At 38.8% G+C, this 27,151-nt stretch overlaps 1 protein-coding gene across 1 annotated transcript; it reads right to left on the bottom strand.

The window, feature by feature from the left end:
• Positions 1 to 22,855: 22,855 nt before the first annotated feature.
• Positions 22,856 to 26,848, bottom strand: LOC18026063 (mitogen-activated protein kinase kinase kinase 3). The gene is made up of 11 exons (XM_006409616.2): positions 26,347 to 26,848; positions 25,819 to 26,160; positions 25,148 to 25,235; positions 24,963 to 25,025; positions 24,664 to 24,824; positions 24,488 to 24,563; positions 24,261 to 24,320; positions 24,028 to 24,135; positions 23,690 to 23,923; positions 23,548 to 23,609; positions 22,856 to 23,473 (listed from the first exon to the last, which is right to left on the bottom strand). The coding sequence occupies exons 1-11, from the start codon at positions 26,706 to 26,708 to the stop codon at positions 23,218 to 23,220; spliced, it is 1,812 nt and encodes a 603-aa protein (XP_006409679.1). The 5' UTR covers positions 26,709 to 26,848; the 3' UTR covers positions 22,856 to 23,217.
• Positions 26,849 to 27,151: the final 303 nt, after the last annotated feature.

The following is a 27,151-nucleotide window of genomic DNA, read 5'->3' as shown; positions in this document are numbered from 1 at the left end:
TATATATATATATATATATATATTAATAATTACTAATATGAACATTTAAGGATAAAACTGGGTTAACAATAATATAAACATTAAAAGCACAAATTTTTTTACAAAACATTAAGAAGACAAATTTGGTTTGAATTAACATTATAAAAGTAAAACCAACATCTGACTATGTTAAAAAAAATTACACTACAAGAAAAACATCATTTTACAACGGCCGAAATGGTCGTTATTTCGTCGTAATAGGGCTATTACGACGAACTACCGACGATTTCGAAATCGTCGTAATAGACAAATCGTCGTAAATGCGTCGTACAGTTTACGATGAGTTTACATCGAATTGCGTTGACTTGGTCTTCGCCTGGACCGTCGTTAAGTGGTCGTTAATGGTCGACGTAAGATCATCGTAAAATGTACGACGCATAAATCGTCGTAAATCAATCGTAAAGTATTTAATCATTTCGTCGTAAAATCGTCGTAAAGCATAGACGTATAATCGTCGTATTTGTCGTCGTACATTTTAGTCGTAAATTCGTCGTAATATTTACGACGAATGTACGATGGTTTTAATAAAGCTATTACGACGATTATACGACGTTTAATATAATTGAAAATAAATAAAAAATTAATTTGAATTAAAATTTAAATTAAAAAAATAATTTACAATTTAAAATTTATTAAAATTTTAAATTAAAATTAATTGTAATTTACATAAAAACCCTACAGCTCTAAATCTAAACCTAAATCTAAATCGTCGATCCCGTCATCGGCCTCCTCCCCATCGTCCTGGACGTGTTCCTTGCCGGGTCTTCGGTTTGATGCTTCCGCCGGTGCCTGATCTCCGGCTCTAGGAGGCTCAACCCCGAGAGATCGGAACATCTCCTCGTCCGTCTGCACCGGCGGTTGCGTCATAGTGGATGACCCGGCGGCAGAAGAACCGACAACCCCATCAGCCTGCAGCTTGTCCAACTGCGCCATAAGCACCGGGTTGTCGGCTCTCATGATCTCAAAGAGACCGTAGAGCTGGTCGATCCTCGTCTCGTAACGGGTCCGCATCTGATCGATCTCCTGGCGGATAACCGGATCCGGGACCCGGACGTGACCAGACGCCGTAGCTCTCGGAGTATCACGGATGGACCCCATCCCTAATACCCGCCCCTTTTTCTTTGGGGCAACCTACAAATATTTAAAAACATTATGGTTAGAAATTCAATTTAAAACTAAAGTTACATTAATTAATTAAATATAGTAATTAAATTTACCTCTTCGAAGATCTGGTCCATCTCCGCCACCGTCAGCGCCGGGTCGATTGGACCGAGCTACCTCCGGGAGACGTTTGACGCGTCTGCTGAGTCAGCTGCGTCTGTCGCTCCTCGATCGCCGCACAGACGGCGTTGTAGATCTCCTCCGCCCGAGGATCCGTGAATTCGCCGTTACGCTTTTTATGCGTCTCGGCGAAAACCTTCGTCATCGGAGGAAGTTCTCCTCCGTTATCTTCGACCAACAAAATCAAAATGAAAAAATTAATTAGTATCAAGAAATAAGAGTTAATTATTTGAAAACAAAAAATTAATAATTTTAATTTACTTACCATCATAAGCCGTCTTCCGGCAAAAGGAATCTGGTCGGAAGTGTGCGGGACGTTCTTCCGATTTCCCGCATCGTCAGTAGCGTTCCTGAAAAATATTTTCATTAGAATCTATTATAAAAAAAAATAATGTAAATATTATTGAAATTAACTACTTACCTAGATCCGGAACACTTGGCGGCCGTAGTCTGGTTGTGCGGATCCAACCAGTACTGGACAAGACCCCGCCAGAAGGTATTGGCCATAGGCGCCGGCTTGGCCTTGTCGCCGTCAACCTCCCACTTCTGTTTCCAGTCGGAAACGGTGTTGTTGAGGCGGAATTTGACCTTTTCCTTGAAGGCCGTCTCCGCACGTCCGTGTGCGGATGTTTCTCAATGCCAGTTTTGCTAGGAAAAAAAAAGAAGTTAGTAATTATTGTAAAAAGTTAAAATTTAAAATTAAAATTAAACGAAATGGTCAATTACTTACCGCAAAACACTTGAACCAAGTGTCAAGTGTGGCCTTTTCCAGCTTCTTCCAGCTGGTATGGGGTTGTACGAAAAACCCCTTGATGATATCCGCAACGTTACGACCGACTGCATTGTCGGTCGTAAACCTAGTCAAATGGAAAGAGAAAAAGTAAATTAAAATCAAATATATAAGAATAAATATTAATTAATTTAAAAATATTGTAGGAAAAAAACTACGTACCAAAAGGTGCCCAAGGCTCGATCCGGGTCGAGTTTGTTCATGGTCTCACGACTGGGTTGCGCCAGAAGATCCTGTACCGTAAACTGGGCATACGGTACATGCGGGATCGGATCAGCCTCAGGATCGGCCTGTGCGGGAGCTGCTGGTTCGGCTGGTGGTAGTGGAGGCGGTGCCGGCTGCGGAACAACGACCGGTTGGGAAACCTTCCGTTGTGTTCCCGAGGACTCCGGGATGGCTGATCTGGTCGCCGAGGTAGACGGGGCAGTACCGTCAGAATCGACGAGCTGTCGGTAGTGAAATCTCTTAGCCCGAGGAGCCATATCGACAGAATCTACAAAATTTTAAAAATTTTGTTACTAATTTTTCAAATATTTATTTAAATTTACAAAATCCGGGTCTATCTAAATTCCGAAACCTAAATCTAAATTCCGAACCTAAATCTAAATTCCGAACCTAAATCTAAAATAATATGTAATGAAATTAATTTAAAAAAAATACTTACAATTAATTGGCTGGGAGAGTAGGGAGAGAGGGAGAGGGTTAGTTTTTTAGAGAGAGAAAGAGATTTATAGCGAGAGAGGGGGAAGAGAGGAATGAGCGACGAAGGGGAAAAACTCGCGTCCCTTATATAGATTTTGTGATCGTCGTAAAATCGTCGTAACTTTACGACGGTTTTACGACGATTTGGTTGTACAACAGTCGGTCCACTGCATGACATGACACGTGTCGTGATGGGAGCATTTGACCGTTACGACGGTTTTACGATGATTAAACCCAAAACAACCGTAAAATCGTCGTAACGTCTAAACATTTATAACCTCGTACCTCGGATCAGGAGCCTATCCGGTGCAAACGTTACGACGGTTTTACGACAGTTTTGGGTTTAGTCGTCGTAAAACCGTCGTAAATTTATGATTATATTACGACGGTTTTACGATGTTTTTTAAAAAAGTGAGTAAACCCTAAATCTTATAAATGGGATATTGCATAAAGAACAATGCAAAGGTTATTGTATCCTAACATATAATAAAAGGTTGACAACTTTGCATGTATGATGGATTTATGACATGAGATAGTAAAAATTGAAATTCCGTAATCAAATATATAACCTTTCACTTAACATTTACGAAAACATGCATGAACTTGTAAAAATGTATGTTTTTTTTCAAATTTTTGATTTTGATCAGATTGATAGCATTTCATATAAAATAAGATAACCAATCAAAAATATTTGTGAAATACCTTACAACCAATAAGATATAAAAGATTCAAATTCTTGGATTTCAACATTACGACGATTTTACGACGAAATAGTGTACTCGTCGTAAAACCGTCGTAACTTTACGACGATATTACGATGGTTCGTCGTAAAGACGTCGTAATGTTGAAACCCTATTCATTCAGGGCTTAAAACCTAGACTTAGGGTTTAGGGTTTAGGAAAAACCGTCGTAAAATCGAATTTTAGAGTTTTTAAAAAAATCAAACAAACAAAGTTACAAATTACATAATAACAAACATTCACTAAATACAATGCATGAAACTCAATCAGATTCATCTTCCTCTATTAATTCATCACCATCACCGTCTTCTTCCGCCAAATCGTCATCATCGGCTTCAGCAAACTCATCATCACCTTCTTCTTCTGTATCATCGGGAAGATCTTCAACTTGCCTGTTCCGAGGGTCTATTAAGAAAATCTCCTCATCAACATCTGGTTCAGACAGATCTACGCAAGTGTCCTGTTGAAGTGGAACATCCTCAACCCCTACAATCTTGCCCCTCGGAGGCACTTTAACTACAGCTAACCATGAAATTCCTGTTGATCGAACTCGAGGGTATGGCAGAAACGTTACCTTTTCTGCTTGAGAAGCTAATATAAATGGCTCTAACCTGTTGTACCGTCGTGATTTGTTCACGTCAACAACTCCAAACTTGTTTAGACGTACCCCTCGTCCAACAGTTGGATCAAACCAATCACATTTGAAGAGAACAGTTTTCAGCCTTAACAATCCAGGATACTCTACTTCAATTATTTCTTGCACAACTCCATAAAAATCGATTTCACCCCTCACACAAACTCCATAGTTAGTTTTCGCCCGCTTTGCACCGTGACGGTATGTGTGAAAAACATAGCCCCGAGTGAAATACATTGAGGCTGTAGTTATTTTTGCCATCGGATAACTCATGGAACCATGTTGGAAATTCATCCGGATCATTCGGGTCCACCTAATAAGAAAAAAATTTCCACTTTTATTTCTTGATTTCGATATATAACAAATTAAAGTAGTCTTTTAATTAAAATTTTATACGTACTTGCCCTTTTAACCACTGAGCATAGTGTTGATCTTTACGATCATTGATTTCAGTTTCAGAAACCCCAGATATGCATTCTTTAACCTCATCAACAAATGTGCTGAGAAAAACAACAAATAGTTATTAATACTGACAACTCATATAAAGATATTATTAATTAAAAATGTACCTTTCATACGATGACAACTCTTCACAAATTAACAGGATATACGTATGTGCACTGTGATAATCTTTTTCATTGGACCACCAAACATCTTTTAGTTTTCCACTAAGACGTCCGATCGGCGAGAATATGTCAGGTACACCTTCAACGGCATATGTATGGCCAACGCCTCCATCATCATATCGACGAGTACCTCTTTTGCGTGTTCGTACTTTCAGTGCAAAATAGTATGAAGTGAAGTGTGAAGTCTCTTGCGTCAAGCTTCCCGCCACAATTGAGCCTTCCACTTTAGCTAGGTTTTTGGCTTTACCTTTAAGATGCTTCATGAAACGCTAGAACGGATACATCCACCTGTACTGAACGGGTCCACCGAGCTCTGCTTCGTGTGGGAGATGAACAGGAAGATGTTCCATAACATCAAAAAATGATGGTGGGAAGATCTTTTCCAAATTGCACAACAAGATTGGAATATTCAATGCCAGTTGTGATATTACATCAACTGATAATGTTCGTGTACTAAGATCCCGAAAAAAGCACCAATGCCTCAAATAGCTTCATGGACGTTTTTGGGCAAGAGTTCAGCAAATGCAAATGGAAATAATTGTTGCATAAAGACATGGCAGTCATGGCTTTTCATCCCAGGAAACTTTACCCCCTTCTCAACAGATTTGGAAAGATTAGAGACATACCCATCAGGAAATTTAACGTCAGAAGAAACCCATCTGAACAATGCTGACTTTTGATCTGCACTCAACCGAAATACAGGAACTGGTGCTTTCTCGTTTCTCAGTAGATGCAACTCACTTCTGTTGCATAAATCAGGCAAGTCCAATCTTGACTTACCATTGTCTTTTGTTCTTCCCGCTACGTTCATAACTGTATGCATGATGTTATCAAAAAAGTTTTTTTCAATGTGCATGACATCAAGATTGTGTCTGAGCAGATTATCTTTCCAATAAGGTAGTTGCCAAAAGATATTTTTCTTGTGCCAATTATGATGAACTCCATAACCTTCAGGCATATTTGCAGGAGTGTGCCAGTTTCCCCCACGAGTTACTGTTTCTTCTGCCCTCCAATGATCGATTTGCGCCTGTATATCAGCTCCTGTTAAATTAACGGGTGGAGGGACATGTACACTTTTGTTCTTCATAATAACCTCTTGTTCCTCCGATATGGATGGTTATCCGGTAAAAATCTCCGGTGACAATCAAACCAACAAGTTTTTCTACCATGTTTTAGCTGAAACGCATCAGTTCGATGAAGACAATAAGGACAAGATAGCATCCCATGTGTAGTCCATCCTGATAGCATACCATAAGCGGGGAAATCGCTTATTGTCCACATAAGCACAGCCCGCATAGTAAAATTTTTCCTCGTAGAACAGTCATATGTACGAACGCCAGTATACCATAACTGGTTCAACTCATGTATGAGTGGCTGAAGAAATACATCGAGAGCTCGCTTCGGATGATTTGGACCTGGAACCAAAATACTTAGGAAAAGAAATTCCCTTTGCATGCACAAATCTGGAGGAAGGTTATAAGGAGTTAGGATTACTGGCCATAATGAATATTGTCTACTAGACATACCAAATGGACTAAAACCATCAGTACACAGACCAAGATAGACATTCCGTTTGAACTTAGCAAAATCTGGGTATACCATATTAAAGTGTTTCCATGCCTTTGCATCTGATGGATGAACAACTTCTCCATCTACTTGTGTATGTTCCGCATGCCATCTCATTGATGCAGCTGTCCTTTCAGATTGATAAAGCCGTTTTAGCCTATCAGTTATAAGGAGATACCACATACGTTGGTACGGTATCCTTTTACGCTCACCAGTTTGCGGCCTGTATCTTGGTTTTTGGCAAAATCGACATTCCTCCAGCTGATCATCATCTTTCCAAAAAATCATATAATTGTCAACACATACATCTATCATCTCAGAAGGTAGACCAAGACTAAAAATCAACTTCTGAATTTCATAGTATGTTCCCGCTGCCAAGTTATCCTCCGATAGATACTCCTTCAGAAGATCAGCCCAATCATCCATGCAAACCTCAGCCAGGTTATGATCTGTTTTAATTGACATCATCCTAGCTGCCAACGATAATTTAGACAAGTCTTCTCTACATCCTTCGTAGATTGGCTGATTAGCATTGTCTAACAAATCATAAAATCGTTTGGCATCTACATTAGATTCCTCAACAGCATTACCCGTATGCGTTTCATGAAATGCATCAGTCACCATTTCGTGCATCCTATCATGATCTACACTTTGGTCATATTGATACTGATTAGGCTGATGACCATAATTCGATTCATCAATATCAACATGACTTTGATAATTACTACTACTACCAGCATTCCCATGAGTATTACTGCCATATCATTCTCCATGTAGATACCAAACAAAATATTGCGGCATAAACCCTCTATTTAATAAATGCGTCCACACGGTTTTGGTTAGTGTATACCTCGTATTCTTGCATTTCAAACAAGGACAAAACATCTTCCCACTATCTTTCGTTCTCTCCATATTTGTAGCCTGATACATAAATATTTCTAACCCGTTCTTGAACTCTTCTGTCAACGCCCCATCTGAATCTTTACGCATATACATCCAACTTCTTAGCTCGTATATAGACATCTTGAAAATAAACTCAAAATACTATCTCTTTTTATTGATTAGACAATAAAGGAGGTAGTCTCTTGTGTCACGTCTAGCCACGTGAATGGAGTAAATTAACCTTATAATATTATTAATTACTTCTTTTTTTTCAAAATAATATAACTCTTAATTCGGGTTTCCAGCAATGGACAACCCAATATATAAGGATTTACAACACTATACTAAAATTTAAGAGACCTACAATGGGTCTCCAAGATGAAGATGCTCTTATGTTTGAATGATGATGTGTTGTGATTGAATGAAGGAATGAAGATCTATTTATAGGAAAATTTCGGGCTTTACAACGCTTTTACGACGACTTTTTACGACGGTTTTACATTCAACAATAATATTACGACGAGTTTACGACGATTTTGCGATAAAATCTTTCATCTACAATTGTTAGGTAAACATGTTTTAAATGTTTTTCACCTAACTTCTTTTTCGACGTAAAATCGTCGTAATATGTACATTGAAATGAAGTCGTCGTATATTCGTCGTAATTTTGCATCGAATTTACGACGATTTTACATTTACTAGCAAATCTCTCGTTATCGATGTATAATCGTCGTAAGTCGTCGTAAATTGTACGTCGAGTTTACGACGATTTTTTTATACGACGGTTTTACGACGGTTTTAAAATTAGACGTAAGATCGTCGTAAAATCGTCGTAAAATGTTGTAATTTTGCGACGATTTGAAAACCGTCGTAATGGACCGTTGGAAAATGATTGTTTTCTTGTAGTGATAGTAATAACAGTCTTGTAATTACGTTTTACCAACAAAGAATAAAAGATTAATATTGATACGCTAAGTTAGTCTAATAATTTTGAAAGATATGACACAATCTGGTAAAAAATGCACATTTTAAGATTATTGTAACTATTCACCCTTATTGTAATCACATAAGTAATTAATTCACATACACCATCATTTTAAATCTTATGGTTCTATGTACGTGATTTTACTCACATATATAACTTACAGTCTGTTTTGTTTTGTTGAACCTACCTTACAGTCTGTTACAGACTAGAAATCTTTATCGTAATAGAGGAAAGTTACTATTGATATGTGTCAATATAATAATCTCTGTGTGAAGACACATTTCTTCCTTTTTGACCGAGTCATAATACCTTGCTTTCTTTTTTCTGTTCCTTTTCTTTTTGTGTTTCGAACAAGGTCTTATTTCTGGAGAGCCTCCTATACTCCTGCAGCCACAATCATAAAGTTCAACGACAAGCAAGTCCACAATTGCTTACTGATATGAACTTTCAAAGATTGTCACATACTTGATCCAGTAGAGGTTGATAGTTCTTGACTTTAGATCGATTCGATGTGAAAGATGCTAAGACGTAAGACAAGTCTCAAAAATCCTTAGGGCCAATTGCAAAGAAAAGAATAAAACAAGGGGGTGGAAACAAAAGAAAAGAGAGATCGCGGCAATGGATGTTAAGGTGTGAGAAAGAATGTTTCCCAAAAATCCCTAAACCCCAATTACTACTACGATAAACCCCAATCGTTTGTAAGTGAAGACTGCATCAAACTCAGGGAAAAGAGTTTGATAAACCGTAGTTCTAATGGCTAACCACCAAGAAATCGATAAAGTTCTGAAAGAACAAAAGAGAGAAACTCGAAAATATTTGATTAAAATATGTGTCCGCAAAAATGACAAGTACAACGAGTTTATATAGAAGCATAGGCAGGCCATCGGTCATGCTTATGAAATGATAAAAACAATAAATAAAGTAAAAAAAAACAATAAAAGAGGTTGAAAAACTATTCGGCTGCCTTTGGATATCTCTTCACATACTCGGCCGAACTTGACTCTTGAACTCCCGACCCATGAATCAAGCACAGACAAAACCACGGTCATAAGTATGGTACGGCCTTTAACCTTGTTAGAACCCCACCCGGTAAACCCATCGAGACAAACCCGGGTGTAAGGAAAAAGAGTATTAAAGAACCATACCTGACTGAATTAGTAAGTACTTTGGTACGTACGTACGGTCTTGGGGCAGGCTGTTGGTTCCTTTCCTTGGTTCAATCCTTGGTTCCTCAGCTCGATAAGCAGCTTCCGAACGGCCCCCACAAGCTTCCTGGTACGTGACCGGCTCATTGGGCTGTCTGGTATGATCAGAGCCGTATCTGGAACCTCTTTTTGACCTGCGGTTCATGTTCCTCGACCCGCAGTTCAAGCTCTTTGACCCGCGGTTCCTGTTCTCGGTCATGATCTCGGTCTATGATCATATCATCCCCCCCCCCTCTTGAAAAGGACTTGTCCTCAAGTCTAGTCCATTTGGGAGAAAAGAAATAATATCAGCAATATTAAAACTAGAACTGACTGAGTACTTACTTTGGAGGTCGATTTTGTAGGCATTGTCATTGATCCGTTCCAGCTCAGTAAATGGTCCGTCCACCCTCGGCAATAGCTTGGACTTCTTTTCTTCTGGGAATCGGTCTTTTCGGAGGTAGATCCACACTAGATCGCCAGGTTCGAACACCTTTTTTCTGTGGCCTTTGTTTGCGTGCTTCCGGAATTATTCTGTCTTTTTTCAATGTTTTGCTTAGCCTTTTCATGCATCTGTTTCACCAGCTCTGCTTTCTTTTTCCTATTCATGCTCACACGTTCACACAAAGATAATGGGGTTAGATCCAAAGGTGTAAGAGGATTAAGCCATAAACAAGTTGAAAAGGTTAAAAAAAGTAGTAGAATGCACAACATGGTTATAAGTAAATTCTACATGAGGCAAGCAATCATCAGAAGTTCGAAGGTTCTTTTTAATGACCGATCTTAAGAGAACTGACAAAGTTCTGTTCACAATTTTGTTATGACCGTCGGTTTGTGGGTGACATGTGGTAGAGAAACACAATTTAGTTCCTAGCTTAGCCCAAATAGTTTCCCAAATATAGCTAAAAAATTTGGTATCTCTATTCAAAACAATAGTCCTAGGGACCCCATGCAAACAAATTATCTCCCTAAAGAACAAGTTGGCCACATTTGAAGCATCATCGGTTTTGTGACACAGGATAAAGTGAGCCTTTTTGGAAAATCTATCAACGACTACAAAAACCGAATCTCTACCTCGTCTGGTCCTAGGCAGACCTAAGACAAACTCCATTGATATATCAGTCCAAGGTTCACTCAGGATCGGCAAAGGAGTATACATACCTGGACCTTGGCTTCTAGACTTGGCCATCTTACACACGGTACATCGGCCACAGATCCGCTCAACGTCACGTTTCATGTGCAGCCAGAAATGGTCTTGGACCACACTCAAGGTTTTAGCCACTCTAAAATGACCCATCAAGCCTCCGCCATGAGCCTTCCTGACAAGCATATCTTGCAAGGACAGGTTAGGTATGCATAATCGTCTATCGTAAAACAAGTACCCATCGCTTTGGAAATATTTGCCAAAGGAAAATTTTAAACTAGCTCGGTAAGCTTCCTGGAAATCTGGATCGGTTGTGTAAGCCTCCTTAATCAGCTCAAATCCGACGATCTTGGCGTCTAAGGTCGAGATCAAGCCATAGCGTCAGGACAAGGCGTCGGCCACCACGTTTTCTTTTCCTTGCTTGTACTGAATCATGTACGGGAAGGTCTCAATAAATTTGATCCATCTAGCATGCCGTTTTTTCAGTTTCTGCTGCCCTTTGAGATGCTTCAGCGATTGGTGGTCTGTATAGATCACAAACTCCTTAGACCAAAGGTAATGCTGCCATGTTTTTAAGGTCCGAACCAGTGCGTACAACTACTTGTCATAGGTCGGGTAATTCAAGGTTGCGCCTCCAAGTTTTTCGCTGAAGTAGGCTATGGGACGTTTTTCCTGCATAAGAACGGCTCCGATCCCCACACCTGATGCATCACACTCGATCTCAAACGTTTTAAGAAAGTTAGGCAAGAAAAGAAGGGGTGCATGAGTTAGCCTGTGTTTGAGAGCCTAGAACACGTCCTCCTGAGCTTGTTCCCACTTGAACATGACATCCTTCTTGATGATCTCAGTCAACGGTGCAGTGATGGTGCTGAAGTCGCAGACAAATCGTCGGTAAAACCCTGCAAGACCGTGAAAACTACGGACTTCCCCAACTGTCTTTGGACTTGGCCAATCCTGGATGGCCTTTATCTTTTCCTCGTCCACCTATATACCCTGTGAACTGACAACAAAACCTAGGAAGACCACGTTATCTGTACAAAATGAACACTTTTTAAAGTTGCCAAACAAACATTCCTTCATATGTATCTCTAGCACCTTTTTCAAATGTCCCACATGTTCATCTAAGTTCTTGCTATAAATAAGGATGTCATCGAAGTAAACAACTACAAAGACACCTATGTAAGCCCTAAGAACATGGTTCATCAATTGCATGAAACTAAGCCTAACCCAAATCACTCTGCCATCATTACTCTTCTTCCTAACCTCATCTCCATCAACAGGCATCTCGTACCTACAAACAGGACAATGATATCCCGACAAATTTTAATCTCGGGGAACCGGCCGAAACGAATTCTATTAGGTACTAGGCGTGTTAATAAGGCCGAAAGGCATGACCAACCATTCATACGAACCGTGTTTTGTTTTAAAGGCGGTCTTCCACTAATCACCTTCTTTCATTCTTATCTGGTGATACCCACTTTTTAAATCTACTTTGGAAAAGACACTAGACCCATGGAGCTCATCTAACATGTCGTCTAGACGTGGAATAGGGTGGTGATACTTTACCGTGAAGTTGTTGATCGCTCGACAGTCCACACACATCCTCCATGATCCGTCCTTCTTGGGTACAGCACATGGGCTCATGTTGTCCCTAATGTATCCCTTCTCCATTAACTCATCCACTTGGCGTTGTAGTTCCTTAGTCTCCACCGGATTGGTTCGGTAAGCAGGTCGGTTTGGAAGAGACACCCCAGGTACGAAGTCAATCTGGTGCTTAATCCCTCGGATTGGCGGTAGGCTTCATGGGTTGTCTTCCGGAAAGACATCAGCATATTCTTGAAAAACAAAAGAGATATTGCTCGGAAGATCCGGCACATGGTTAGTGATGGTGTTGGTGTGTCAACTGCGTGAGGGAACAAGTTTTACCCTTAACAAAACAAATGAAAGCCGCAAGTGCACAGCTAATCAGTTGCAGTATTTAGGGATCGAATCCACAGAGATTTGTGTGCCTAGTATTCTTCTACGGTTTTTAAGTTTATGTCTAGACTAAATTGGTTTTAAAGGTTGGTTGTTTTTCTTGCGAATTAAACTAAAACAAAAGAAAGAAAATAAATCTATCCTAAAAAGCAGGTAAGAAAATTGAATGGAATGCAATTAGAATAGGCAAATATCGAATGAAAGACTAATAAGGCAAGTAAGATATCGCATGAAAAGTAAATAAAGCAAGTAAATAATGAACTACGGAAATTGAAATGCAGGTCTAAGAAAGCAAGTAAAAATCGATGGAATTGTAAACTATGGCTAAAAACGCTGAGCTTTTGGGAACTCTAAGGGATCATAATCGGTTTTAACACTAGGGTAAATAGATTGGGATTGACGGATATCGATATATGGGTTCTAGAGCTAGAGTACGGCGGTATGACTACGTCACTGTCGTGATCATAACCAACTGTTTCTCGCAACCCTGACCAGTAGGTTTCCACTCTGGCCCTAGAAGGGAGAGAACGCAAGAGCTGCACAAGACTCGTCAATACTCACGATCTTGCCGCAGGTAGGTTTCCACTCCTACAGAAAAATCGCCTGTTTCATTCTAGGGCTGATATTTAATGAAAACTTTCACAACACTAACTATCTAGATCAGATACTAGGTGATCAATCAAGCATACATGCAATAAGAACAAGAATAAACAGAGAACAGGTCGAAATCCCAGATCTATAAACCTAGATGTCTTAATCGATTATGAGAGCCCCTTTCGGGAACCCTAAGCCCAACTCGAGATCTACTCAGACATGGCTGAGTTCGACATCATCATTGGTTTTAATAAAAGTAATGAAAAACAGTAAAGAAAAGAGATAAAGAAAACTTCTCTATTGAAGAACTCGGACTTGAACAATCTTCTACAAAAATCTCATAAAAACGGCTAAAGGAAAAGGGTTTCTGTAAAGTATGAAGGGTTCTCCCTAAAACCGACCTAAATGACATGTATTTATAGTCTCCAATACTCCGTGGTCTCTAGGGTTCCGGAATTGAGGCTGAGAATGACTTTGGGCTTCAGATACATGGGCTTTAATTCGGAGATTGATTGCCGCGGTCGGAAGTGTTGTGACCGCGGCAATTGGCTTGTTGGCCGCGGTCGGGAAGCTTCTGCAAATAGCTTGTTTCCCACGGTCGGGTGAGTTGCTGACCGACTTCGAATGGCTCCGGGGCTAATGAAATATCTTGAGATCCAACCGTTGGAATGTCTCCAAACCAAGTGCATTTGAAAGCTGGTTGATTCTTCTATAAGTTGTCCAATTTTGAGGGTGATCAGACGGTGAGAAGGTCTTCGTCTCTCCATGAGAGTTCTGACAGTCTGCATTTATCCAAAAGAGTCTTTTTGTTCCATTTTGTGTCTTTTTATCCCAAATTACCTGAAAAGTCTTTTAAAATCCGGAAACATAGAAATCCTTTGAAAACCTTTGAAAATGGAGTAAAAACACCCGTAAAATATATTAAAATGATCCGTAAAAATGGTCAAAATCCGGTGTTATCAGTTAGGAGAGATAGCCAAGGTATTTCTTAACATTAGCAAGATAAAGGGTCATCTGGTGAACATTGCGTGTTTAATCTCACTCGGCCTCACAAAAGAAATTTCATTCCTCACGGATGTGCTCACCAAGCCTATTTCTGAGGTTTTTCTCAAACTCTCACTCTCGTTTTTTATAGGTAAAGTGTTTAGAGGGTCGCTCAGAATGTTCTTACCTTTCCTACTTTTCTCAAGTTCAATCTTGTCTAAATACACCTCGTGAGGTGACAAGGGCGCCAAGGTCACCTTCCGGCCATTGTGTTCAAACGATTGTTTATTGGTAATGCCGCCATGGATCACCTTTCGGTCGTATTGCCATAGTCTTCCTAACAAGATGTGTCCTGCCTCCATCGGTAAAACGTCGCATAAAACTTCGTCCTCGAACCGACCTATAGCAAATGGCACCATCACCTGTTTGGTCACCTTGAGTTGCCTTTGGTTGTCAGGCCACCTTAGGCTATACGGCTGCGGATGCTTCTTGGTCTCCAAACCAAGATTCTCCACCATGGTTTGAATCACAACGTTCGTGCAGCTCCCACCATCTATTACAAGGCTGCAGACCTTACCAAAAACTTTACATCGCGTGTGGAAGAGATTTTCTCTCTGATCCTCCTTTCGGACCAACTCCTGAGACACAAGTACCCTCCGGGCTACTAGAAGTTCCCCCTCTGTGGCGTGCTCCTCCTCGGCATCTCCATCGAACACTGGACCTGTATCCTCCTCGTCTTCGGTAATAATCTCACTGGAATCTAAAAGTAACATAGCTCTCTGATTTGGGCATTTGTTAGCGTAGTGCCCCTTGCCCCTACACTTGAAACATTCGATATCCCTGTTCCCTGCCGATGTAGCCTCGGTCTTACCCTTTGGTCGGCCGCTGACGAACTCGGCTTGTAGTCGGGGTTAGATTTCGGATCAGTCCGGGATGAATAGTTGGATCAATCGTTAGACCGGGAACTGGTACAAAATCGGGCTGAGCTCTTTCGCTTCAATTGTTGCTCTACCAGTACGGTAATTCTCGGCTTAATCCCTTCAAATGTGGCTTTTTGGTACATCTCGGCTAAATTGCGGTAATTCTCCAACTCTATTCGATCATGCACATCATGGTTCATCCCACTCAAGAACCATGCCATCCTCGCGTCCTCTGGTTCATCTACGTTGGCCTTAAGCATGAGCCGCTCTATTTCTTGGTAGTAGTCTTCTATGTTTTTGGTCCCCTGGACCAATCTCCAGAGCTTAGTATTTAGCTCGCGTTGGCAATGGCTCGGAATGAACCGTCATCTCATGAACGCTGACATCCGTCCCAAGTTTCAACAGGTCAGTCCCCGTTGCGTCTCCGGTTAATGACAATCTGGTTCCACCAGTCCACGGCATAACCATGGAACTCTGTTGTCGCCAGGTCCATCTTCTTCCTCTCCGTAAGGTTCTGGAATCCAAAAGCTTAACTGTGTCAGTTTAGCGTTCATGGTATTCTTAGGATTGACCCACCAGATATGGTTTCCGTCACGTTCTGTGTAGTATGAATATTCGTCTCCGGTATGGTCAGAAGACATACAGGTACCTCGCAAAAATAGCAAACACGTTAGTAAACAACTCACAGTATTTCTCCCGGTGTTTCTTTCAGCCTTCTTAATATTCTCACACATACACTAGAGCCTCTTCTCGGTTCTGAAAAACCTAAATCAAAACTCGATTTAAGCCTTCAACCAAACAGATTATCAAGCGATTTGAGGAATAGAAAGAGATCAGATAGATAGAAAAGAATTTTGATTTTCAACAGATTTTTTTTTTTTTGAATCGATCAGATCTTCTTTTTTTAATAAAAGAAAGAATAAGAAAATGTGGAATTTAAAGAGACAAAATGGATAGATACTACCGAGATTTCAAGTGTGTAGCTCTGATACCATTTGATATGAACTCCCAAAGATTGCCACATACTTGATCCGGTGGAGGTTGATAGTCCTTGACTTTAGATCGATCCGATGTGAATGATGCTAAGGCATGAGACAAGTCCCCAAAATCCTTACGCCCAATCGCAAAGAAAAGAATAAAACAAGGGGGTGGAAACAAAAGAAAAGAGAGATCGCGGTAATGGATGTTAAGGCGTGAGAAAGAATGTTTCCCAAAAATCCCTAAACCCCAATTACTACTATGATAAACCCCAATCAATTGTAAGTGAAGGCTGCATCAAACTCGGTGAAAAGAGTTTGATAAACCGTAGTGATATAATGGCTAACCACCAAGAAATCGATAAAGTTCTGAAAGAACAAAAGAGAAAAACTCAAAAATATTTGATAAAAAGATGTGTCCGCAAAAATGACAAGTACAACGATATTATATAGAAGCATAGGCAGACCATCGATTATGTTTAGGAAATGATAAAAACAATAAATAAAGTAAAAAAAACAATAAAAGAGTTTGAAAAACTATTCGGCTGCCTTTGAATGTCTCTTCGCATACTCGACCGAACTTGACTCTTGAACTCCTGATCCACGAACCAAGCACAGACTGAACCACGGTCGTAAGGATGGTACGGCCTTTAACCTCGTTAAAATCTCATCCGGTAAACTCATTGGGACAAACCCGGGTATAAGGAAAAAGAGTATTAAGGAACCATACATGACCGAATTAGTAAGTACTTTGGTATGTAGTACGGTCTTGGGGCAGACTGCTGGTTCTGTTCCTTGGTTCCTCAGCTCGGTAAGCAGCTTCTGGATGGCCCCCGCAAGCTTTCTGGTACGTGACCGGGTCATTGGGCCGTCTGGTACGATCAGGACTGTATCTGGAACCTCTTCTTCGACCCAAGGTTCATGTTCCTCGACCCACGGTTCAAACTCTTAGACCCGTGGTTCCTGTTCTCGGTCCATGATCATATCACCTACTCTCGATATGATCATGTGGTGATACAAAATTTGATTCGAAGCAAGGGTTGAAATTTTGTAAATCTTTATAATTAATAGATCTGATATAATGCATTAGTTGTAAAAAAGTCTTTTTCTTTGATAAATTTTAAATTTAATTAAAAAAAAGTCTTATTGTAAAAAGTACTGACTTGAGCAACATACATTTATATTATTGTGTCTTACTAGGTTTTACTTAGTTTTATACTATTATGTTTTTGGATAATTCATATTTATGTTACCAAATAAATATTTTGATTTGATTTATTTATTTTTAATTTCTAAAACTTAATAAAATAATATATTTGAATTTTATCTTTAAAAATAATTCTGAGAAATTCAAAATTTAACTCAGTTTAAATTTTTTAGATATGATTAGATTAATTATCAAAATTACAAAAATCAGTTGTTTTTTTTTAACGTCTATTTTATTAAATTAAACTTACATAGTCTGAATGTAAAACATCAGATATTACATGTGGAATATAATGATAAGAAATATAATTGGTATTAACTGGTAAAGCTGCCTTCCCAAGTGTATCTGCTGTTTGATTATTTTCCCGGTTTGTCCAAACAAATTCTGTGTTTTCAAACTTTTCTTTCCACTTCCAGATTTCTCTGATCCAGTTGTGACTTCCAAAGTTGAGGGCTTCTTTGTTGATCAGGTTTACCAGGTTTCTGCAATCTCCTTCAAAAATGATTTTCCTATAACCTCTAGACCAACAGTATTGCATAGCCATCAGTAATGCTTGGGATTCACTCTCTAGTGGCGTTTGTGCTGCATTGCTTTCTGCTTGACCTGCTCCTTTGAAAACTCCATTTTCATCTCTTAGAATCCATCCCGCCTTCGCATAATTTCTCTTCTTGATGTACGATCCATCATAGTTGCATTTTAGCCATCCTTCTTTTGGTCGAAGCCATCGATGATGTCTTGCAATCGCAATTGGATTTTGATGAGAGTCTGGCTGATTATATCTATCAATGAGCTGGTGGACATCTAACCATTCTTTTGCATCACTTTCCGCTAATTTCAGTGTTGTCAACCAAGGGATTTGTTTACGTTGAAATAAAAGTGTATTGCGGCTCTTCCAGATACGCCAAAATATCCACAAGGCATATTGATGTACTCTGTGTGGCAGTAATGTACTCCTCCTAAGTATAGCTTCCAGCTTAGCCTCAACATTTAATCCCATATTGATGACATTTGGGTTTGAAAAACCTGAAGCTCTCCATATTTGTTGGGCATAAGTGCATTCAAAGAAAAGGTGATTGGTTGTTTCTTCTGAAAGAAGGCACCGTGGACAAAGAGCATTTCTTGTCACATGTCTCGTTTTGAGATTTTTTCCGGTTGGGATTGCACTTGAGACCACTCTCCACAAGATGTGCTTTATCTTTGGGGCGATTTTGAGCTTCCAGATTAGTTGCTTCAGATTAGCATTACCAGAAGGGGGATGAAGTAGCCTTTGATGGGTATGAGCTGCCAACCAGTAACCAGACTTAACTGTGTAGAGACCAGTTTTATTGTAGTGCCAACCTAATAAATCTTTTTCTGATCTTGAGTTTACCCGTAAAGACAGAATAATCTCTGCATCCTCTTCCACAACTAGTCTTCGTATTTCTCTTTCATTCCACCCTGACTGTTCAGCAAACAGATCTTTCACTAGACATATATTGACATTCTCCTCTATCAGTCTTGGAGGTCGTGGAGGATCTAAAGGTAACCATAGGGCACACCAAAAGCTAACTGCAGTTCCATCCCCAATGATAAATCTCATTCCTTTCCTCAATAAATCCCTTCCTTGGAGAATTGATTTCCATATATATGAACTTTTCCTGCATTCTCCAGCAATGAGGATGTTCGTGTCTTTAAAATATCTGCTTTTCATTATTCTGGCCATAAGACAATTTGGATTTTGTAGTACCATGCTTGTTTCCCGAGTAAAGCAAGGTTGAATTGCTTTATATCCCTGAAGCCTAACCCTCCTTCTTTTTTTGGTAAACCCATTCGTTCCCAACTATACCAGTGCATTCCGCTTCTTTCATGACCATTTCCCCACCAAAATCTTGCAAGAATCCTGTTTATGTCATTGCAGAGGCCCTTAGGGAGCTTGAAAACATTCATTGCATAGACTGGCATTGATGTAGCTACAGATTTCAATAGGACCTCCTTCCCTCCTTGTGAAAGGAACTGCTTGTTCCAACCTTGAGTTCTTTCATTGACCTTTTCTAATAGATATTGGAACATTTCTGCCTTCTTCTTCCCAAATTGCTCAGGCATACCCAAATACTTCCCTCCTCCACCATCATTGTGGATCCCCAATATTCTTCTCATTTGTGTTTTAGTTCGATCCTGTACTCTGCTGCCGAACATTATTGCTGACTTTCTCAGATTTACAGCTTGACCCGAAACCTTTTCATAGAGATTCAAAACCTTTTTAATTGCTCTTCCAGACTGTGGATTAGCAAGTGAGAAAAATAATGAATCATCTGCAAAAAGAAGGTGATTCACAGCTGGACTTTGGGTACTGACTTTAATCCCTTGAATCTTCCTAGTGTTTGCTGCTTGAGTCATCAGATGAGAGAGTATTTCTGCATAGAGAATAAAGAGATAAGGGGATAAAGGATCCCCTTGTCTTAGACCTCTTTGTGGCTGTATAAATCCCCTCGGTGAACCATTAATCTGAACTGAAAAGCTCACAGATTTGACACAAGTCATGATCCAATGTATCCATTTACCATCAAACCCAAATCTTCTCATAGTTTCTTCCAAAAAACCCCACTCTAGACGGTCATATGCTTTCGTCATATCTGTAAGTGCCATATAAGACTTTGACTGTCTTCTTCTGACCTTTAATGCATGGAATACCTCATGAGCTATTATCACATTATCCGTGATCATTCTTCCTGGAATGAAAGCAGCTTGATTTCCTGAGACGAGAGCTGATAGATGTTGTTTAAGCCGATTCACCAGGATTTTGGAAATGATTTTATAGTTAACATTACACAACGCAATTGGACGAAAGTCTGCCATCGTTGTTGGTGTTGTTGTTTTGGGTATTAGACACAGGTTTGTGTGGTTGTGCCTTTGATCCATTCTGCCCTCCTCAAAGAAAGCTTTCACTTCCAATTATAATGCCGGTGATATTTCATTCCAAAAGCTTAGATAAAAAGATCCAGAGAAACCATCAGGTCCTGGGGTTTTCTGTGCTCCAATAGAAAAAACGGCTTTCCTGATCTCCTCAAGTGATACTTCTCTTATAAGATCATTGTTCATATCTCTTGTGACTCTGCTTTCAAAGTTGACAAAGACCTCATCTATAGCATTCTGCGAATTCTCCTGTGTACTGAATAGCTCCGTGAAGTATCTCTCTGCAGTTGCTGCAATGTTATCATCCCCTCTTTGAATAATACCTTGTGAGTCTTGTATTGACAGAATTCTGTTCTTAACTCTCCGCGTCTTGGTCACTTGATGGTAGAATCTTGTGTTTCTGTTCCCCACTTGTAACCATTTATTTCGACTCTTCCTTTTCCAGTAGATTTCCTCGTCAACATAAGCTTTGTTCAACTGGGCTTTGAGGTTGTCTCGTTCAGACTGTGGAACATTAGGTGATGAAGCTGCTTTGTCCAACTTATAACGGAGAATATCTATCTTTTCTTTTGCATTTGATTTATGTCTCTGCTTCCACCGAGAAATCTGGCGATGAACCTTAACTATTCGGTCCAACAAAGTAGCATTTTGTGATGACACACTATTCCATTCTCGAGATACCATTTGTTGAAAGTCTTCATCTGATGTCATTCTATCATCGAACATGAATTGTCCTCTTCTATGTTGTTATTATTTTTATAAAAATAGCAAATAGGATATTAATTTATGATATATTAAAATATTAAATTTAAATAATATTCTCATAAGAATAAAAATGATAAAAAATATATTTTTATATTTTTTTATATAATCAATTAGTTTAAAAGTTTAAATATTTAGAATTAAAAAATATTTATATTATATGGTAATATGAATATACGGGATAGAATTATGTTTTTATATTCATGGTCTTTTCAGATTAATCGAATGGACGAGTTAAAATCTTTACTATTAAAATGAAACACTTTTTCTGTCCAAACAGAATTTCATTAGTAATCTACTTTTCTGTTTTTGGATAACTACTATTTCTGTTGTCAAAGAAAAATTTTAATTTTATTTATTTGTTTTATTTATTTTTAAAAATTAATAAAACAATATATTTTGAATTTTATCTTTCAAATTAATTCTGAAATTTTTGAAAATTGAATTCAGTTAGTTTAGATTTTCTTAAATATAGTTAAGATTAATTATTAAATTACAAAATCAGTTGTTATTATTTTTATAAAAATAATAAAATATGATATAAATTTATTTTCTATTTCCAAATTTAAATATGATTCTCATAATGATAAAGATGATAACCGATATATTATTATATATTTTTTTCATAATCAATCATTTTAAAAATTAAAATAATTAAAATTAGAAAAATATATATTATATGGTAATATGAACGGATGAGGTAAAATTTTGTTTTTATATTCATAATCTTTTTTAGATTAATTGAATGGGCGGATTTAAATTATATTTTTATAATCGTGGTCAAATTTATTAGAAAAAATCAAATTTAAAAATAAAATTTATCTAAATACAAAAATAAATTTATATTTATAAAAAACAAAAATTACATCATAAAAAAAATTGAAAAAAAAAATAAAAAATTTCCCGTGCAGACGCAGAGAGTAAAATCTAGTAATCTTTAAAAACCCCTTACAAGATTTTCATGTGTCTCATTTTTATTTGTAATACTTCAACTCTCCCGTATATAAAACAACTGTTTTTACTTGTTTTCAAGCAAAATGCATGCAAATCTAACACGTTTGAAACCTTTTCATGCATAATCATAGTTTCTAACCTTTTTAACGGAATTTGTTTTCCCAAAAATTACAAATTGGAAACAAAAATTATCTATACAAGTTCCTCTAGCTATTTCGAGATTAGAGAAACGAAATATACGATACTAGCTCTATAGAAAACATAAATTATCTTATGTATACACAGAAAAGCATCAAACCTGAGTTTCCAAAAAATAATATATGTATAGTCCATCCAGTACATGTCATAAGACAACCTTCTCTTACTAAACCAAAACGAGATTATCGTCCATTGACTGAAAACGCAAGTAAACCACTGGAAATTTATAAATGCATCTTTGTTCTCAAGGATTGAATCCAAACGTTTACAAAATAAAACCGAGTTGAAAATAAGAATAAATACCAAAGCTCCAAAAAGTAAATTTATTAACTTAAAAGAATTAACATAAATCATGAATAATTTCAAACAAAAAAATTACAAATAATAAATAAATTCCCAAAGTCCATACACTAAACCAGAAAGTCTTTTTATGCATTTCTTCGAAATCGCTTGAAAAACAAATGACATAGGTGAATAATTGAAATTATGAGGATAGATCCAAGGATCCCCGATTTCACACCGCAAACGACTCAACACCACGGCAAGTCTTAAATTTTTATTTGTACTACTACCGTTTGACCACCATAAATACCACTCGAAGAAGAGGCAAATTTCGTGGTTAGAGAATACGCAATTTGGCACCAAAATTGAATATAAAAGTCTGGCAATAAGGGTCAATGCCTTGTACCATACCGTTGACCTTTTGACCTAATTTTCTCCTCTCAAAATTATAGCTTCACTATTTTGACTCTTTGACGTACCCTACTCGAGCACAAGATTGAAATAACAAAATCCATAAGCCTAAAAGAATTCAGTCTAAAGACAAATCAAACTGCATAACTTTTTCTAGAAGAAATATTCACACTGTAAGAGAACAAATGGTTGAATATCATCTTTGTAACACAACACAACTTACTATCTTTACTTCTCACTTCTGTAATCTTTGTATTCATTTCATGTTTACTCTTTACATCTCTTTCTTTTTTTTCCCCCACTTAACCTCTCTCCTTGTTGCAAAAATCTCCACTTCAAATAGATCCCCCATACAAACAACTAAGGTGCCAGGATCTAGAGAAGGATAAAGCCAAAACCAGGGGAGACACTGTGTTTATACATGCGTCCTTAATCTTTAGTTTACGGGATGCGGCTCACTCGGGATCTGAATCTTTGCTTCCATTCCTACACCAGTCTTGATCTCAGAGGAGAATTTGGCGCTTGAGCCCTGTAACTAGATGGTTCCATCATTGTGTCTTTCTTGAATCTAAAAGGGCTTGCAGCAAACTCCGCTAGGTTGTACCCACTGTCTTGCACAGGAAATGCGTAAGACGGGTGAGGAGGTGACAGGAAACAACTCTTGTATGCCGGCCCAAGTTGGCGTAAAGGGCTTGAACATGGAGATACTGGTAACGATGTGATAGCTCTTACGTTTTCTCTACTGCAAGCATGAGAGACGGATTTAGTACGAAACAACCAAGCATCATACAGACTAAGGCACAAACCCTTTTTTACCTCGGGCTCTTTATAGTATGAAAGACGGGATGTCTTCCTGAATAGGGTGGTTCCCTTGTAGGCTGTTCGAGAGGAAACTCAAGTTTAGATTATTAATAGGAAATCAAAGTACTCCAGCTCAACATATGCATAATACATATACCTGAATGCAGCTTCCATCATAGAAACGTGGGGACGCATCTTTGGGCATGCTAGTATTAGCCACTCTTGTTGATGGCCCACGTAGAAAAGGGTGTTCTAAAAGCTGAGAAGCTGTAGGGCGTACTGTCGGATTTCGCTGCAGACAAAGCCTTATAAAATTCTTCGCATCATTTGAAAGGTGATCAGGTATTTCTGGCATGTCTTTGCTGTTCCCGATTTTGAAAATCGCAGCAACCTGGTAAAAATAACGCAAGAGACAACTTGGGTTTTAGAGAAAATTTTAGAATAATAACAAGAAGAGTGCACAAAAGATTATGGCCAGTCTTCAGGATCATATACCCCTTCAAACTGGCTCCAAGGTGGCTTTGCCGTTGCCATTTCAAGAATAGTACAACCCAAACTCCACACATCGACTGCAAGAGTGTAGCCATTTTTGTGCATCACAACCTGAGAGAAAACGAAAGCATTATGTGATTTTCTATCAGCTGCAAGAACATAATGTCCTTCCTAGCATGTATCACTTGCCTAAGCGTCTCCAGGAAAGAGAAAAAAATAAAGAAAACGGGATTTACCTCGGGTGCCATCCAATAAGGACTCCCAGTGAAAGAAAGCATAGTAGAATAGGCTGTTACCTGTTGCAGAAAGAAATGGCTATTACAGTTTCTGCAAGTATAATTTACAGGAAATGCATAATATCAAGGAGATACAATAATTGACATCTTATGTTGCCTTTTGAAGACGTTCTAGGGTAATAGAACACTTATTCATATTAAGTGATGACGTACATCGATATACTTACATGTTTGGCCATGCCAAAGTCTGCCAACTTGATTTCCCCATCCGGATCCACTAATATATTTGCTCCTTTGATGTCCCTGTTGGATTAACATAAATCTTTATTAAATTTTCAAGAGGAGACAAATGGAGTTGCATTCAAGCTTTATAATGTAGTTTCAGATATCACAGCCAAACTACCTATGCACTGTATTTCGTCCATGTAAATAGGCAAGCCCCGCGAGAATCTGCCGCGTGTAGTTTTGGATAACAGGTTCAGTGAAAGGACCATACTCCGTGAGTAGTTTATGGATTGAGCCACCTGACACATACTCCAAGTAGACGGACAAGGTTTCTTCACTCTACAACCATAACAAATATCCAGACACATGGCCAGAGAGGCTTCAATATGGTTTCCTTATAACAATATTACACTGCCCAAACTCAACAAGCATTTATGATCTCTTCTTTTCCTGAAGCTCACAGATATTGACACATACCAATTCACTTCCGTAATACTGAACAATATTTGGATGACAAAGCTGGCTCAGCACATTTATCTCCTGTAAATCAAATAGCCTGGTTAGAGGTGTGACAAATACTAGAGTGATCGATATCGTTTTAAGTAAGAGCTGAAAGGAATCAGGTCTTGACATTTACAAACGAGAAGGCGATCTAGATAAACCTGATTTAGTTGCTTCAGACATTCTTTTGAGTTTTTGTCGTCTGAAATGACCTTGACCTCTTTAATAGCACAAATTTTTCCTTTTTCACTGTAAGATTAATGAAAAAATTATACCAAATTGAAAGAGGAGGATGCTACAAAGTTATAACGCAGTATCTGTAAATGGAGCTAGCATAATAGAAAGTTGTGCTTTCTATTGCCTTAATCTAGTAGGCAGGTGAAATAAACCTTCAATTTTAATCAAGTAATTGCAGACATGAACCATCCGAAAATGTCCACAAATCCCACAATGTAACTCCAATAGCGGAACACAGGTGAGCTATTGACCTATGGTATCAGAAGTCATAGAAAACACCCAAGTCTATCACAGTTAGCATCCCTGGATACTGGTTTAGGAGAGCTTTTGACCTATATATCAAAAGCTCTCCTAAACCAGTATCCAGGCGAAGCAAACAAAACTTTCCACCTAAAGAAAAAACCAGCATCAAACGCCCCATATCTATCAGAGCATCGCACATTACACCATACAAACGAGTGGGAGGCTTTGCTAAATCGAACCGTAGCTAAGTCTTGTCACCTAAAACTTAATCCAACTCATTAAATTTCACCAAAAACTTAATCCAACTCATTAAATTTCACCAAGAGAATCAGTACAAGAATTCAATTCTCACCTGTTGAACCCTTGATAGACCCGCCCAAAAGTGCCACTCCCTATAAACTTCCCTTTCTTCCACTTGGAAAACCCCAGAGGAGACATCTCTGGCCCTCCTCCAATCCAGGACCCTTGCACACCAGAAGGGCTTGTAGGAGAACTCGGCAGCACGACAGTGGGGCTTGTAGGAGAACCCGGCGGCAGAGGCAAAGGGTGGTACTCAGAGGACCTTCCATCATCATTCCTCCCTGTCGAAGACTCTAAGCTCATACCAGACAATCGATTATGCAGTGGAGACGTTGGTCTAGTTCCAGCCTTTGGAGAAGCTGCTACTGCGTTGGATTTCACATCACAATGCCCCCTACAATATGTTTATGAGTTAAGAGCCACCAAACCACAAAAAAAAAAAAAAAATAGAGATTATCAGACGGCAAAACCTAAGTTTTCTTAGTCATTTCTATTCACAAACATTCAGTAATCTCCGAGGTCCTTGGAATCTTATAAGCAGATGCAAAATTCCAACCAGTAAAGAGGGGAAAAGCCGAACCTAGAACTAGTGAGTTGACTCTGATCTTCAGCTGATCCAGATGAGCTAACGCTGGAAACAGAAGCCGATCCGGAAACCGATCCGCTTACGTGATCGTTAGGAACTGAAGAAGAGAGCGATGGGCGAGGAAGAGGATGATATTTCTTCTCGTCGGAATCGAAGCCGGAGAATCCAGAGGCTCCGGCGAATTCACGACTGCAACGAGGGGTACAGCGAGAAGGAGTGACGGGAGGATCACCGTTGCCTTTTTTATCAACGGAGATTCTTCTGCTACTCTTGTCGACAACACAACGAGTTTGGCTCTGAACAAGGTGATTATCGTCTTTGTTCTTGCCGGATTTTCTCACCCACCAAGTAGGCATCACAAAACCGAGGATTTAGGAACTGGGATTTTGACGGAATCGAAGAGAAAGAGAGAGAAGAAAAAAAAGATCAGGGGTTAAGGCATGAGAAGGAAGATAAAATACGGAAGATGGAAAAGGAAGAAGAAAATCTGAAATTGAAGGAGAGAAGAGAGAAGAAGAAGACAAGTGGGGTGAGAGGGAGAGTGGACAGCTAAGCACGAAAGGGTGGTTGGAAAGGGTGGCACGTGATGACGTGGTCGATAACTCAATATCATTGCTTCGCGCTGTGTCTGACTTCACTCGGCCCATAAAAGCCCTATATCATTTTGTTGTGCAAATTTAAAAATCTTAAGCTAATTCTAAAAAAAAAAAATTCTCAAGTATGAAATAATTGGTATATTTATTCTCCAAACTAATATGATTATACAATTTCTCAAGTTTGATTTGATTGCAAAAAATTA

This window comes from Eutrema salsugineum, unplaced genomic scaffold, assembly GCF_000478725.1.
Source record: "Eutrema salsugineum unplaced genomic scaffold, Eutsalg1_0 scaffold_11, whole genome shotgun sequence".
Lineage (NCBI taxonomy): Eukaryota > Viridiplantae > Streptophyta > Magnoliopsida > Brassicales > Brassicaceae > Eutrema > Eutrema salsugineum.
The sequence above is the reverse complement of the archived record's forward strand: the minus strand, read 5'-3'. Positions and strand labels throughout refer to the sequence as shown.

Excerpts from the sequence above, each read along its gene's own strand:
- LOC18026063 (XM_006409616.2), bottom strand. The coding sequence starts at position 26,708 with ATGCCTACTTGGTGGGTGAGAAAATCCGGCAAGAACAAAGACGATAAT. Across the intron at positions 26,161-26,346 it reads AGTCAACTCACTAGTTCTAG|GGGGCATTGTGATGTGAAAT; the intron begins GTTCGGCTTTTC and ends AACATATTGTAG. Across the intron at positions 24,564-24,663 it reads GGACGAAATACAGTGCATAG|GGACATCAAAGGAGCAAATA; the intron begins GTAGTTTGGCTG and ends TTAATCCAACAG.